The 12,964-nt window shown below is 34.3% G+C and overlaps 1 protein-coding gene across 5 annotated transcripts; it reads right to left on the bottom strand.

The window, feature by feature from the left end:
• Positions 1 to 776: 776 nt before the first annotated feature.
• On the bottom strand, positions 777 to 8,024 carry LOC133857755 (uncharacterized). 5 transcript variants are annotated; one of them, XM_062293109.1, is made up of 9 exons: positions 7,786 to 8,024; positions 6,120 to 6,191; positions 5,534 to 5,695; positions 5,313 to 5,418; positions 4,149 to 4,331; positions 3,420 to 3,582; positions 2,125 to 2,432; positions 1,281 to 1,373; positions 777 to 965 (listed from the first exon to the last, which is right to left on the bottom strand). In XM_062293109.1, exons 2-9 carry the CDS (start codon positions 6,132 to 6,134, stop codon positions 901 to 903), a joined length of 1,095 nt encoding a protein of 364 aa, XP_062149093.1. In that variant the 5' UTR covers positions 6,135 to 6,191; positions 7,786 to 8,024; the 3' UTR covers positions 777 to 900. The 5 variants fall into 5 exon arrangements, with proteins under 5 accessions (XP_062149093.1, XP_062149109.1, XP_062149077.1 ...); XM_062293125.1 differs by having other exon boundaries at positions 5,373 to 5,418; positions 6,120 to 6,257; XM_062293093.1 differs by having other exon boundaries at positions 6,120 to 6,257.
• Between the last annotated feature and the right edge of the window lie 4,940 nt (positions 8,025 to 12,964).

Genomic DNA, 12,964 nt, shown 5'->3' on the forward strand with positions numbered 1-12,964 from the left:
TGCTCTTCAGGGGATTTTCACTTAGACGTCCGGCAAAGGAGACGCCCTATGATTGACGCTCAAGACAAATCGAATCTGGATTTGACAGTCTCCATAAATAGAAAGCGAGTACTGGTTATGAAGGACCAGGAAGAGTAAAGAGGGAGAGTCGAGAAACTGCAGCCTTGAGACTAAAAGAGACGGCAACGCATGTGGCCCATGTGCGGGTGATAGAGACTATCGAGAGGCAGTGCAAACGCTGACGGAGATGGTAGAGTGGAGCATGTGAGGGACAGATATGGCTTCCAAAATACAACCAAAAACAGAGAAAAAAAGGAAGGATTGGAGAGAGAGAGAGAGAGAGAGAGGAGGCGAAACTCATCCCTTCTCTCCATACAGCACTCACCGAAGGAGTAAAAAAAAAAGAGAGTTTTCAAACGGGGAAAAAGTCTGATAGAGACAAGTCCTGGGGAGAGATTAATCACTTTGTGGGCTTCACAAATTTTCGAATGTTTTTTTTTCCTGGGCCACCAACCGTGTAAAAGCGTGCGCTACTAGTCTGACAAAAAAAATGCGCCAAACGGTGTTTAGTTAAAAAGTCTGCCAGTCTTTCTCAAAGAAGAAAAACTGACAAATGTTGTTTCAAACATGCAGTGCTATCAGTAGTTTTATATCGATGTCGTTAGGAAATTGTAGTGAGGGAGTTGGCCACACAAAATCTAGTTTTGCTACTAGTCTTAAGAGATGTTTTAAGCCAATATTAAAGGTTATATGTCATGCACTATACAACTTGAACCTCCGAAATTTACGTTGATTCACCAGCCAGAAGCTTTATATCTGCAAAATAGGAAAGAGTTCTAGTATTATTACCCTATCTAATCCTTACTCAAAGGCTCAAATGTCCGAAGACTTGGCTTTTAGCTAAGGTTTTTGTTCCTCTCGATGAAAGCCTGCACCAGGGACAGCATCCGCAAGGCAATCCTGAACTGAAACAAGGAAAAAGATCATAGCATCACCGATCAAATATAAAAGTAAATAGAGATGCACTGAATCTGGTTTAGTTGATCAAAAGTTCTATATTATATGACACGCAGTTCACTGCCCCCTCCCTCCCTCCCCATACACATTTCAAAAATACCAAACACCTTCTTAAATACACCCTCATTCTTGAATGTGAAACCAAGTCTCTCTCACTTCAGAATGTTTTTCATGCAAAGCAAACATCATAAATATATCTGCATAAAAAGGAGGCAGTTCAACAAAGCAAACATCATAAAATGGAGGCAAGCTTTACTTTTTACCTATAAAGTCTTTTCTCCCTAAAGAATCAAGAAATGCATCTGCATCAGAAGTCAAAAGGGGAGAGCTAGAAAGGTCTCCCAGTTCTTCAAGTTCTGTTGAAACAAGAAAGATGTCAGCAGTGAAGTTCTTCAAAAGGACTCGGGGATAGGTTTTTTCTGCAACACAAAAGGTCTGGCCACGTGGATGCAGAGAAGGGGGGGGGGGGGGGGGGGGGGGGGGTTGTTAAGTTTACTCCTCTGAAATGCATAATGGCTTTTACTATTTTTTTTTTTCTTTTTATATGATTATACATATTAAATGCAAATGCAGTTGTTGCTGTTTTGTGTTGCTGCAATTTAATAAATGTGCATCATTGTGGATGAAGAAGATAGCAAAAATACTGAATATTTGTCTAAAAAGAAGCGGGAGTGCCCATAGATTCATTAGCACCATAATAATGAAAGGCCAAAACACTAGGAATACCATCCTGAACAAAACCGTATATCATGGGCAAATCATTAAGTTGAAATCTTTTCAGATAACAATAATGTATAAGAACGCGTTTCCTAGATTCCTAAAAAATATATGATCTAAGAATTGTGACGCTGCACTACTTCTCTTTTAGGATGAAATCCTCTTCCACTTTCTCAAACATAAGATTCATAAAAATTTATGTTCTAGAATTATACAAGTTTCGTATTAATTTAGACACATGAACACAAGTATTGACTTGTGAATACCAAATCAGAATCTTGTGCAAGTTTGCAATTATAACTCAACAGTGATGGATAACTCAATAGCATGACAACTTTCACCGCTGGGGCCAACAATTGCACAAAGTAATAAAAGATATCCACATCTCACCTCGCCAGTTTGACCAGTCCACAGTTAGACTTGGGATGCTAAAATTACAAGGATTCTGAATTGATGATTGAAAAAGTTCCTTAAGCTGTCCAGTTTCACCATCAGGTCCAAGCTGCAAGTCTTCAGAAGGTTTAAATGCAGAGTCAGGCCTTGATGCCTCCATGCTCAGTCCTGACAACTCTGATGGGGTGAAAGGAAATTGGCCACTGTATGCCAATGATGCAGAACTTGAAGAATTCTCCAACCTCATCATAGGACAAGTAGGAATGACAGGTACTGTATCAACTGCACCTCTGTCCATCAACACACTTCAAAAAAGAGCAACACAGTAAGCTTCTAGCAAGCAAACATCATAAAAGAGGCTATTGATATTCTTACTTTCTCCCAACATGCCATTCAATAATTTGCAAGTTCTGTCGTATACATCCAAGATTCAAACTCTGGAGTTAAGCCAACATTATATAAAAGATGATAAAGAATAAAAAGCATGTGTTTAGAGTCACAAGACATGGAAAAAACTTCGAGGAAAAGATAATCCAAAAAAAGCAGGGACAAAAGGCGACATAAAACAAGGACAAAAAGCATGGGCAATCCTTGGCTGTGGTAAACTGGCAGGCCACTTCTTAGTTATTACTTTTTTTTCTGAATTGACAAGAAATAGAACTCAGTCAAAATCAAAATCAACAGCTATGCACACACACACACACAAAGTAACCTATCTTAACCTAACCCAACTCAACTTAATTAAGCCCTAATCCCAATTTATCAAGGTGAGTTACATGGATCTTTGGCATAACCCATCCTAACCCATGAAACCAAAACAAGCCTCAATACTTTTATCAACTGCATGTTCCCACTCTTCAAAGCAACCAATAATGACCTTAGTCCCCTTTCTTTCATTTAGACACAAAGATCATACATGCAATAACCATAATCCCGTGCATGTGCACACATGGGAAATGATACCTGATATAGGAGCCTCAATTATTGCTCATCCAGACTTGATAGGAAAGATATTTAAGATGAATCCATAGTCACAAAATTTTGATTACCAACAGTACGTAATAGACAAGACAAAATATCAAGCAACTTTATATGCAACAGACAAATTCACATCTTCATGGATGTCTGTGATATTTCAATATATGTGATAGATGCGCCAAAACAGAGCTAAACGCTGGATATTGAGTACCTTATATTTTTTAGGCTACCTCAAGCACATACCAAAACATATATGGCTAAGCCAAAAAAATCAATAACATGAAAAGAAAATGGATATGATATTAAACTCTCACTTTTTCTCAGAAGCTACTTGCATAGGGTTGAAATTGTCGGGTGCAGGGATTCCATGTACCATATGACCGCTAGGCATATTGCCCACATAAGTACTTGGGAGTTGACCCATAGATGGGATTGGAGGCTGCTGCAGTATTGGGTACCCCAGAGGTTGATTGTTGACTGCAGTAAGAGAGGGAAAAATGAATTATAGTGACGATCAAGATTCAATAATAGGAAAGGACCATCGCTGATAATTCTTAGGGTCCATTTGATTTGGACGGAATAGAGTGCAGAATGAAATCTCATTCCGACTCCTACCTTGGGGATGAGATTTGTGTTTGTAAGAAGCTATCCCAGAATCCATATGTACAAGATAAGTCTCAAAGAGCCTTCTGAACATGTTCAGCATTGTCAGTAATATTAAGGGCTCACTTTCATTTCAAATGTTCACATAGAATAAATTTATTCCAGTGGAGCATATTCCCATTACCAGCTTGTTAAGAATGATGATCAGACCAGATAGACATTTTTATCTCAATAAAGCTAAGTGAGTGTATTCTCATAATCACTTTTCTGTTTCACAATTTTCAACTTGCTTCTAAAAAGTATGAACTTTTAATCTGCAAGATCATTGGTAGCAAGAAAATACTTTGAGAGGAGTTTATCCTTATTTGTTGAACTTTCAGCAGTATTTTTGAAGTTTGCACGCTTTCAACATTCTATAAAGTTTTACAGGAAGAACTTGCCAGGCATGTGATGAATCTCGTTCTGCATAGGAGCCGATGGAACCTTTTGAGTTGCTGAGAACATCATAAGCTGGTTCTGTTTCTCAAGTAAATAATTGAACGAACCAATTTGTTGTTTCAGCTTAAGCCTTGAGTAGTAAGCCTTGAAAAAGTCTGCATTTTCTTCTTCCAACTTTTGCCATACTAAATCAATCAAAAATGAAAATTTGGACATTACAGTTGTTGGATGAGGAAGATAACTATAAAAATGTGTCAAGAATTATGGGTACAATGGAAAATTTAATATCCTGTTTCTACATGCAAGCAACAGATAAAGAATGACTTCTGGACTTTATAATTTTATGACTTCGCTGCAGAGCAACAATAGACATAATAATCACGTAATACCTTTTCTGTTATTGATAAGTTACACGGGCACCAAATAGATCTTGGGCCCGCAACCAAAGCCTCCACCCCATTCTTTGGGGGAAGGAAGTTCCAAAGACTATACTAGGCATGTATCTCAGCCATTCAATCTATCCAAAGAAAAGGAAAGTAGAAGAAAAGAAAGAAACAGATCCGAAAACCTCTCTAGGAGGTAGGTAGTTTTTTAAAGTATGTAATACATGAGATGAACTGGCAAGAACGTTGCCTTGGAAGCTACCGAAAATGACCTTAGATTTTTGAAAATGACATTCAACGTCACCACAAATTTTAACAATCCAATAGACACAAACGAACACAATTGTAAACTACTTGTTTAAAAGTAGTCAACCAACTCTTAACTAATTTCCCTAAATGCCTAAGAAAGTTGAAGTCAAATTGGCGTCCAACAGTCCATGAAAATAAGAAAAGAGAAGAGCAATTGCTAATTTAAACAATAAATAATCTTGTCATTGTTATTTCTGTGAAACACAATCCAAAATATGCTGGATATCAAGTATATGTCCTAGGTTGAGTAGTTTTTGAACCTTAGAATATCATCATTGAGAAGTTAAATTGTATCAGAAGTCAGAACTGTTACTATCGCATCTCAATCCTTTATACCCCTCATCAAATAGTTCCCCCCACCCCTCTTCTCCTCCTCCTCCTCCCACAGGGCTCTCAATCAGTGATACAATTTTAGCCGATAAGATGACTGAAAAGGAAAAAAAGTAACTTCTAGGAAGGAACATAATAGCTTACCCAAGGTGGTAAAGCCAGGTTCAATTCTTGCATGACACAAAAGGGTGTTTATGACCTCACCTCTGTTCATATACAACTGCAAGCACCTTTCAATTAAGTTGCGGACCTACACAAGTTATTAAAACAAACAAAGCACAAGCATGGTATATTTCAGTGAAGTCTCACTCAATGAAATAATTCAATCATAAAACTGCAAATGAACATCAGATCTAGTCACTTACAACTTCAATATCTTCACGCGTAACTCTTCTGTTTTGGTTGCTTGAAATGGATACTGAACCAGAGGCCAGTGCAGGAGCCTCAAGCGCATTATTTTTTTGGGCTGTGTGTGGCTCATATGTTATCTGCCTTGACACTTGTTTTTCAGCCAAATCTAGCGAGTCCTGTGAAAGCTCTCTTCATTTAATGATATGAAACCCCTCCAAAAAAGAAAAAAAGAAAACTAATATGACTTCTGAAATTTCACTCAGTTTAACTTAGCAATGCTTTTGGGGTTGGCTCAAAATACACTTTACAAGCATAAGGCCTCGCAATTACAGCGCAAGCACAAGCACCTAAAATACTTGTAACAATTACAGCAGTTCCCAATACAATACGATGCCACCACAATAGCTTGTATATGGCTAAACATCAAGTCCCCCCCCCCCCCCCCCCTTCCCCCTTTCCCCTTCCTAGATGATAGCACATCAGTTTGGAAGTATTGGAATCTCAGTTCCAAAACCAAATATACACCATAAATATTCAATGCATTAATCTAAATTTGGTATAACTTTTGCTAATTCTAGGCTAAGTTTAGGATAACAAAACCTTTGACATCCTCATTCACTTCAAAACATCAAGATTGCTTCTTTCTGTCTGGGTTCTAGATCTTCTTTGAAGCTGTACAGAAAGTATGATCAGGAGGACCAAACAATTTGATAGTAAAAACTTAAAGCCAGTTTTCACCTGAAATATTAGAAAAGCGATAGTGTACCATGAGAACATGACTCATCGGTATGAACATGCATTCAAAGTGTATAGACTCCAAAAGGATTGTTAAACCATGCATATATTATCTCACACAGAAAGCTACTCAACTGAACTAGGCATCAGTGCCAGACGCTGTTGGCTATATATATAATATAATCTGATTAAAAGAAAATTGTACTTAAATCACCACCTATGAAATGATAAGAATAACAAGTTGAAGGAAGACAGCTTTTTCTTTTTCTTCTTTTGTGAAAGAAATTAACAGGCAAAATCCTCCAACTAAATAACATAATATCGACATATGTCCAAATGAAGATTATATATACATAGCAGAAGAATCACATATTTTCCCATTTCAGATTAAAATATGGCTAGTTAATTGCAGAACATCAAGCACTGGATCTTGATGATGAAAATGAGCAGAATTGATAAATATGAGCAAACTGCGCGACATGGAATAAGTATGATTATAGTGAAAGTTAGAAGCAGAATACTATTACTTCATTGGAGCTATCATGCATCAAAGCTCTCAAAACTATACCATGCTTGTTGGCCTAGCAAGTATGGCTTGCATTCTCAGCTATGGTTCCGTTCCGGCATAAAAACACAATGAAGCCACTCACTTTACATGAAATCTCCTAGCAAACCTAAAAGCTTTGCATTTGATTGAGCAGCTCGAAGAACAAAAACGAATTTTTTTTATGCTAGCTCAGACTGGCGAACCACAAAAAGATTTGAAATTTGTTTGCATAACACAAATTGCAATATATTACCATGAGATCATGACATACAGCATATCAAACAAGAAAAACAGGAACTCCATAATTCCACCCTTTCCCTGTCCTCTTAATTTGAAGAAGATTGATTGAAGTTTGTAAGGATACTTTAAGTTTGAATAATATAACTTTGACACCTACTACTACCTCATCCTCTGTTTAAGTACCAAGAGAGACGGGACAAAAACAAAAATCTAAAAAAAAAAAAAAAAAAACCAATTCTCGTCCTTGTGTTTTAAATATTTAACTCAAGTAAGCCCATTGCAACTTGCCAAATCAAAATGTTAGTTTTCTTTTTCTTTTTTCTTTTTGAATTCTAAATAATGAAATTCTGCAGTCAAAAGAAGTCACTTTCTTGTCTACGTTGACAAACTTTACACAAGACTCAAAGTTAATCAAAAATAAAAAATAAAACAAAAAATCCTCGCAACCAAACAGAATCCTATTACAGACTCTAGAAAGCCCTTCAAACGCGGAATATCCCCCCAAAACTAGTTTGACACAACACTTGCCCAAACCAACTCGTTGGATCCCGAGAAAACCCCCAAGCCAAATATAAAGAAAAGAACTAAGATATCTACTTTCTTTCTTTTCCAGCCTTTTCTCAGCAACCAAACAAAGCCATTGTATACCAAAAAAAAGAACTAAAAAACCCTAGCCACACATGGAATCACTGAACACACTAAAAAAAAAAAAATTAAATTAAATGTATAAAAAAGAAGAAGTACCACAGTAGACCGGAGGTTCTGGAGGTCATCTAGGATTTTCAGAGCCAAGCATTGAAGGTGAAGAAATGGTTTTTCTTTCTCCTTTTTTCTTTTCTTTTAATTCATTTTGGATTTTGTTTCCTTCTTATGTTGGTTTACTGAGATTCTGAGACACTGCCGATTTCTACGGCAACTCGGCAAATGGGAGAGTTCAGGGACACTGAAGCGGAGGAAATTGAGAGGGAATCAAATAGCTCAGAAATATATATACACTTACAATATATATATATATATATGTCTCCTGTGAGTGTTTGTACCTTGTGCTTTAGATTATTATAACCTGCCAATTGGGCTTAAATTTGTAAACATTTAGATCATTGTACGTTTTGGGCCAATAAAAATATTTTACAATACTAAAAAAAAAAATAGAAATCTCCATTGATTAATGGTATACTTTACACCCATTTATCCACCACACCTATTTTATATGAAATATGCTATTTTTTCAACTCTTGTCCAACTCTTATCGAACCTTTTTCAAATCAATTATTAGATTTATTTTTCTACACGTGAATTTTATATATCAAATATTACTTTAAAAAGAAAAAATTGTTGAAGTCGAATAAAAGTTTGATCAAGAGTTAAAAAAAATAATATTTCTCATATTATATTAACTATGTTAAATCACTATTTGTCCTAAAAGCTTAAACTGATAGGAATAAGTAAATTTAATCATTTAATCAATACTTTAACAATTTCTCTTACTTGTGAGCTCAAACTCTCTTTTAATATGTGAGGTCTAACACGTAAAATATTTAATTAAAAAATTAGGTAAATAAGTGAGACATGGTTTTTCTTTTCTTTTAATTCATTTTGGATGTTGTTTCCTTTTTATTTTGGTTTGCTGAGACACTGCCGATTTCTACGACATCTAGGCAAGTGGTAGAGAGTCCAGAGACACTGAAGTGGGGAAAACTGAGAGGGAATCAAATAGCTCAAAAATATTTATGCACACTTACAATATATATATATACAAAAATTTCCTACAAACCGATATGTATAAAATTTCCTACAATCCACATATAAGATTGACATGTATCCTTTAAACATGTAAAAAGCACATATTTTTTTATTAATGCTATTAAATAAAAAAGCATGTAAGAAGCACATGCTATTTAAATAACATGTGCTTCTCACATGCCAAGAGACACATGTCAATCTTATATGTGGGTTGTAGCAAATTTCCTACAAACCGGTTTTTAGGAAATTTCTTTTATATATATATAGATCGAGGTGTGTTGTGAGTGCTTGTACCTTGTGCTTTGGATGATTGTAAAAGCACATAATTTTTTATTAATGCTATTAAAAAAACATGTAAGAAGCACATGCTATTTAAATAACACGTGTTTCTCACATGCCAAGGAACACATGTCAATCTTATATTTGGGTTGTAGCAAATTTCCTACAAACCGATTTTTATGAAATTTCTGTTATATATATATATATATATATATATATATATATATATATATATATATATATATATATATATATATATATATATAGATCGAGGTGTGTTGTGAGTGCTTGTACCTTGTGCTTTGGATGATTGTAACCTGCCAATTATATTGGGCCTAAATTTGTAAACATTTAGATGATTGTACGTTTTGGGTCAAATAAAAACATTTTCCAATACTTACAAAAATAAAAATCTCGATTGAGTAATGATATACTTCACACCCATTTATCCTCCACACCTATTTTAGATGAGAAGTGCTATTTTTTCAACTCTTGTCAAACTCTTATCGAACATTTTTTCAAATCAATTATTGAATTTATTTTCCTACACATGGATCTTACATATCCAATTATTCCTTTAAAAAAATAAAAATTGTTGAAGTTGAATAAAAGTATGATCAGGAGTTGAAAAAATAATATTTCTCATATTATATTAACAATGTTAAATCACCATTTGTCCTAAAAGCTTAAGCCGATAAAAAAAAGTAACTTTAATCATTTAATTAATACTTTAACACCCTCCATAGCGTGTGGGCTCAAACTCTATTTTAATAAGATATGCCTAACACGCATAATATTTAATTGAAATATGAGGTAAATGAATGAGACATGGTTTTTCTTTATCATTTTTTCTTTTCTTTTAATTCATTTTTGATTTTGTTTCATTTTTATTTTGGTTTGCAGAGACATTGTCGATTTCTACCGCATCTCGACAAGTGGGAAAGAATCCGGAGACACTGAAGTGGGGGAAACTGAGAGGGAATCAAATAGCTCATAAATATATATACACACTTACAATATATATATATATATATAGATCAAGGTCTGCTGGGAGTACTTATATCTTGTGCTTTAGATGATTGTACGTTTTGGGCCAAATAAAAATAATTTCCAATACTTATAAAAATAAAAATCTCCATTGAGAAATGGTATGCTTCACACTCATTTATCCTCCAAACCTATTTTATATGAGACGTACTACTTTTTCAACTATTTTCCAACTCTTATTGAACATTTTTTCAAATCAATTATTTGATTTATTTTCCTACATGTGAATCTTACATACCCAATTATTGCTTTTAAAAAAAAAAAAAAATTTGTTGGAGTCGAATAAAAGTTGGGTCAGGAGTTGAAAAAATAATATTTTTCATATTATATTAACTATGTTAAATCACTATTTGTCCTAAAAGCTTAAACCGATAGGAATAGGTAAATTTAATCATTTAATCAATACTTTAACACTCTCCCTCGCGTGTGGGCTCAAACTCTCTTTTAATAAGTGAGGCCTAACACGTTGAATATTTAATTTAAATATGAGGTAAATGAATGAGACATGGTTTTCCTTTATCCTTTTTTCTTTTCTTTTAATTCATTTTGGATTTTGTTTCCTTTTTATTTTGGTTTGCTGAGACACTGCCGATTTCTACGGCATCTCAGCAAGATGAAGTAGGAGAAACTGAGAGGGATCAAATAACTCAGAAACATATATACACACTTACAATATATATATATATATATAAAGGTATGCTATGAGTGCTTTAGATGATTGTAACATGTCAGTTATATTGGGCCTAAATTTGTAAACATTTAGATGATTGTACGTTTTGGGCCAAATAAAAACATTTTCCAATACTTATAAAAATAAAAATCTCCATTGAGTAATGGTGTACTTTATTAGCACAAACAACTCTTCAACTGAGGACTCTTCTAAAGATGTAGAGTTAGTTTGTGATTCTAAAGATATAGAGTTAGATCTCTTCTATCTAGAGTTAGTTTGTGATAGAGTTAGAGATAGATATAAGTTAGATCTCTTCTGTCTTATCAAAAGAGTGATGTGTTTAAATTATACTACTTTAGTCTCTAGAGTACACGGCTGTGTGGTACAGTCCTAGTTGATGTATACTTGTATTCTCTCAGATTGTTCTATATATATTCAAGCTACTGCACTATAGAGAGGTAGGCAGCATTATACAAAATATCCTTAAATTCTATATACTTCACACCCATTTATCATCTGCACCTATTTTATATGAGACGTGCTACTTTTTCAACTCTTGTCCAATTCTTATTGAACATTTTTTCAAATTGAATATTGGATTTATTTTCCTACACATGGATCTTACATATCAAATTATTGCTTTAAAAAAATAAAAATTGTTGGAGTCGAATAAAAGTTAGATCAGGAGTTGAAAAAATAGTATTTCTCATATTATATTAACTATGTTAAATCACCATTTGTCATAAATGCTTAAGCCGATAGGAAGAGGTAAATTTAATTATTTAATCAATACTTTAACACTCTCCCTCACGTATTGGCTCAAACTCTCTTTTAATAGGTAAGACATAATAAATAGAATATTTAATTGAAATATGAGATAAATGAATGAGACATAGTTTTTCTTTATCCTTTTTTATTTTTATTTTTATTTTCTTTTAATTCATTTTGGATTTTGTTTCCTTTTTATTTTGGTTTGCTAGGACGCTGCCAATTTCTACGGCATCTCGGCAAGTGGAAGAGAGTCTAGAGATACTGATGTGGGGGAAACTGAGAGTTAATCAAATAGCTTAGAAATATATATACACACTTACAATATATATATATATATATATATATATATATATATATATATATATATATATATAAAGATCGAGGTCTATTGTGAGTGCTTGTACCTTATGCTTTAGATGATTGTAACATGCCAATTATATTAGGCCGAAATTTGTAAACATTTAGATGATTGTACGTTTTGGGCCAAAAAAAATAAATTTCCAATACTTAAAAAAATAAAAACCTCAATTGAATAATGGTGTACTTCACACCCATTTATCATCCACAGCTATTTTATATGAGACTTGCTCATTTTTCAACTTTTGCCCAACTCTTATCGAATATTTTTCAAATCAATTATTGGATTTATTTTGTTACACGTGAATCTTACATCCAATTATTGATTTTAAAAAATAAAAATTGTTGAAGTTGAATAAAAGTTGGATCAGGAGTTGAAAAAATAGTATTTCTCATATTATATTGACTATGTTCAATCAATATTTGTCCTAAAAGCTTAAACTGATAGAAAATAGGTAAATTTAATCATTTAATCAATATTTTGACACTTTCTCTCACATCTAACACGTAGAATATTTAATTGAAATAGGAAGTAAATGAGAAATAGGAGGTAAATGAAGGGAACATGGTTCGAACTCAGGACCTTTGCTATGATGACATGTTAAATCACAATTTGTCCTAAAAATTTAAACTGATAAGAATATGTAAATTTAATCATTTAATCAATACTTTAGCAGACTACTTGACGTACTTCAAGTGAATGGGGATGAGTCCATACTTATTTTATTCGCCTAAGCTTGATTATTGTCGTCATCCTCAAACGTGGAAGAAGAGGGCTCGTAGTGGACATGTACCTGTCCAATTGGAAGAGGCAGCGGCAGCAATCCCCCACAACTCCCTAGGACAGAATGCTGGAAAAAGGAAGATAGCTGAGGGTAGCGAACTCTGGTGGTCTAAGGAGCGGAAGAATGTGGTCTCACGTACATTTAGGGGGGGAACTTCAGCGGTGGGTATGGAACAGCCCCGCCGAGCATCATGATAGCCCTTAGCTGGAACTGCCGGGGGCTTGGGAACCCTCGGATAGTTCTGTCCCTTCGCCGTTTGGTGAAGAACAAG

Source organism: Alnus glutinosa, chromosome 1 (assembly GCF_958979055.1).
Source record: "Alnus glutinosa chromosome 1, dhAlnGlut1.1, whole genome shotgun sequence".
Taxonomy (NCBI): domain Eukaryota; kingdom Viridiplantae; phylum Streptophyta; class Magnoliopsida; order Fagales; family Betulaceae; genus Alnus; species Alnus glutinosa.

Bases quoted from the DNA above. Each gene is read 5' to 3' on its own strand.
- LOC133857755 (XM_062293109.1), bottom strand. The intron at 5,419-5,533 runs GTAAGTGACTAG...TAACTTGTGTAG, and splicing joins CGCGTGAAGATATTGAAGTT to GTCCGCAACTTAATTGAAAG. The intron at 3,583-4,148 runs GCAAGTTCTTCC...CTCTTACTGCAG, and splicing joins CGAGATTCATCACATGCCTG to TCAACAATCAACCTCTGGGG.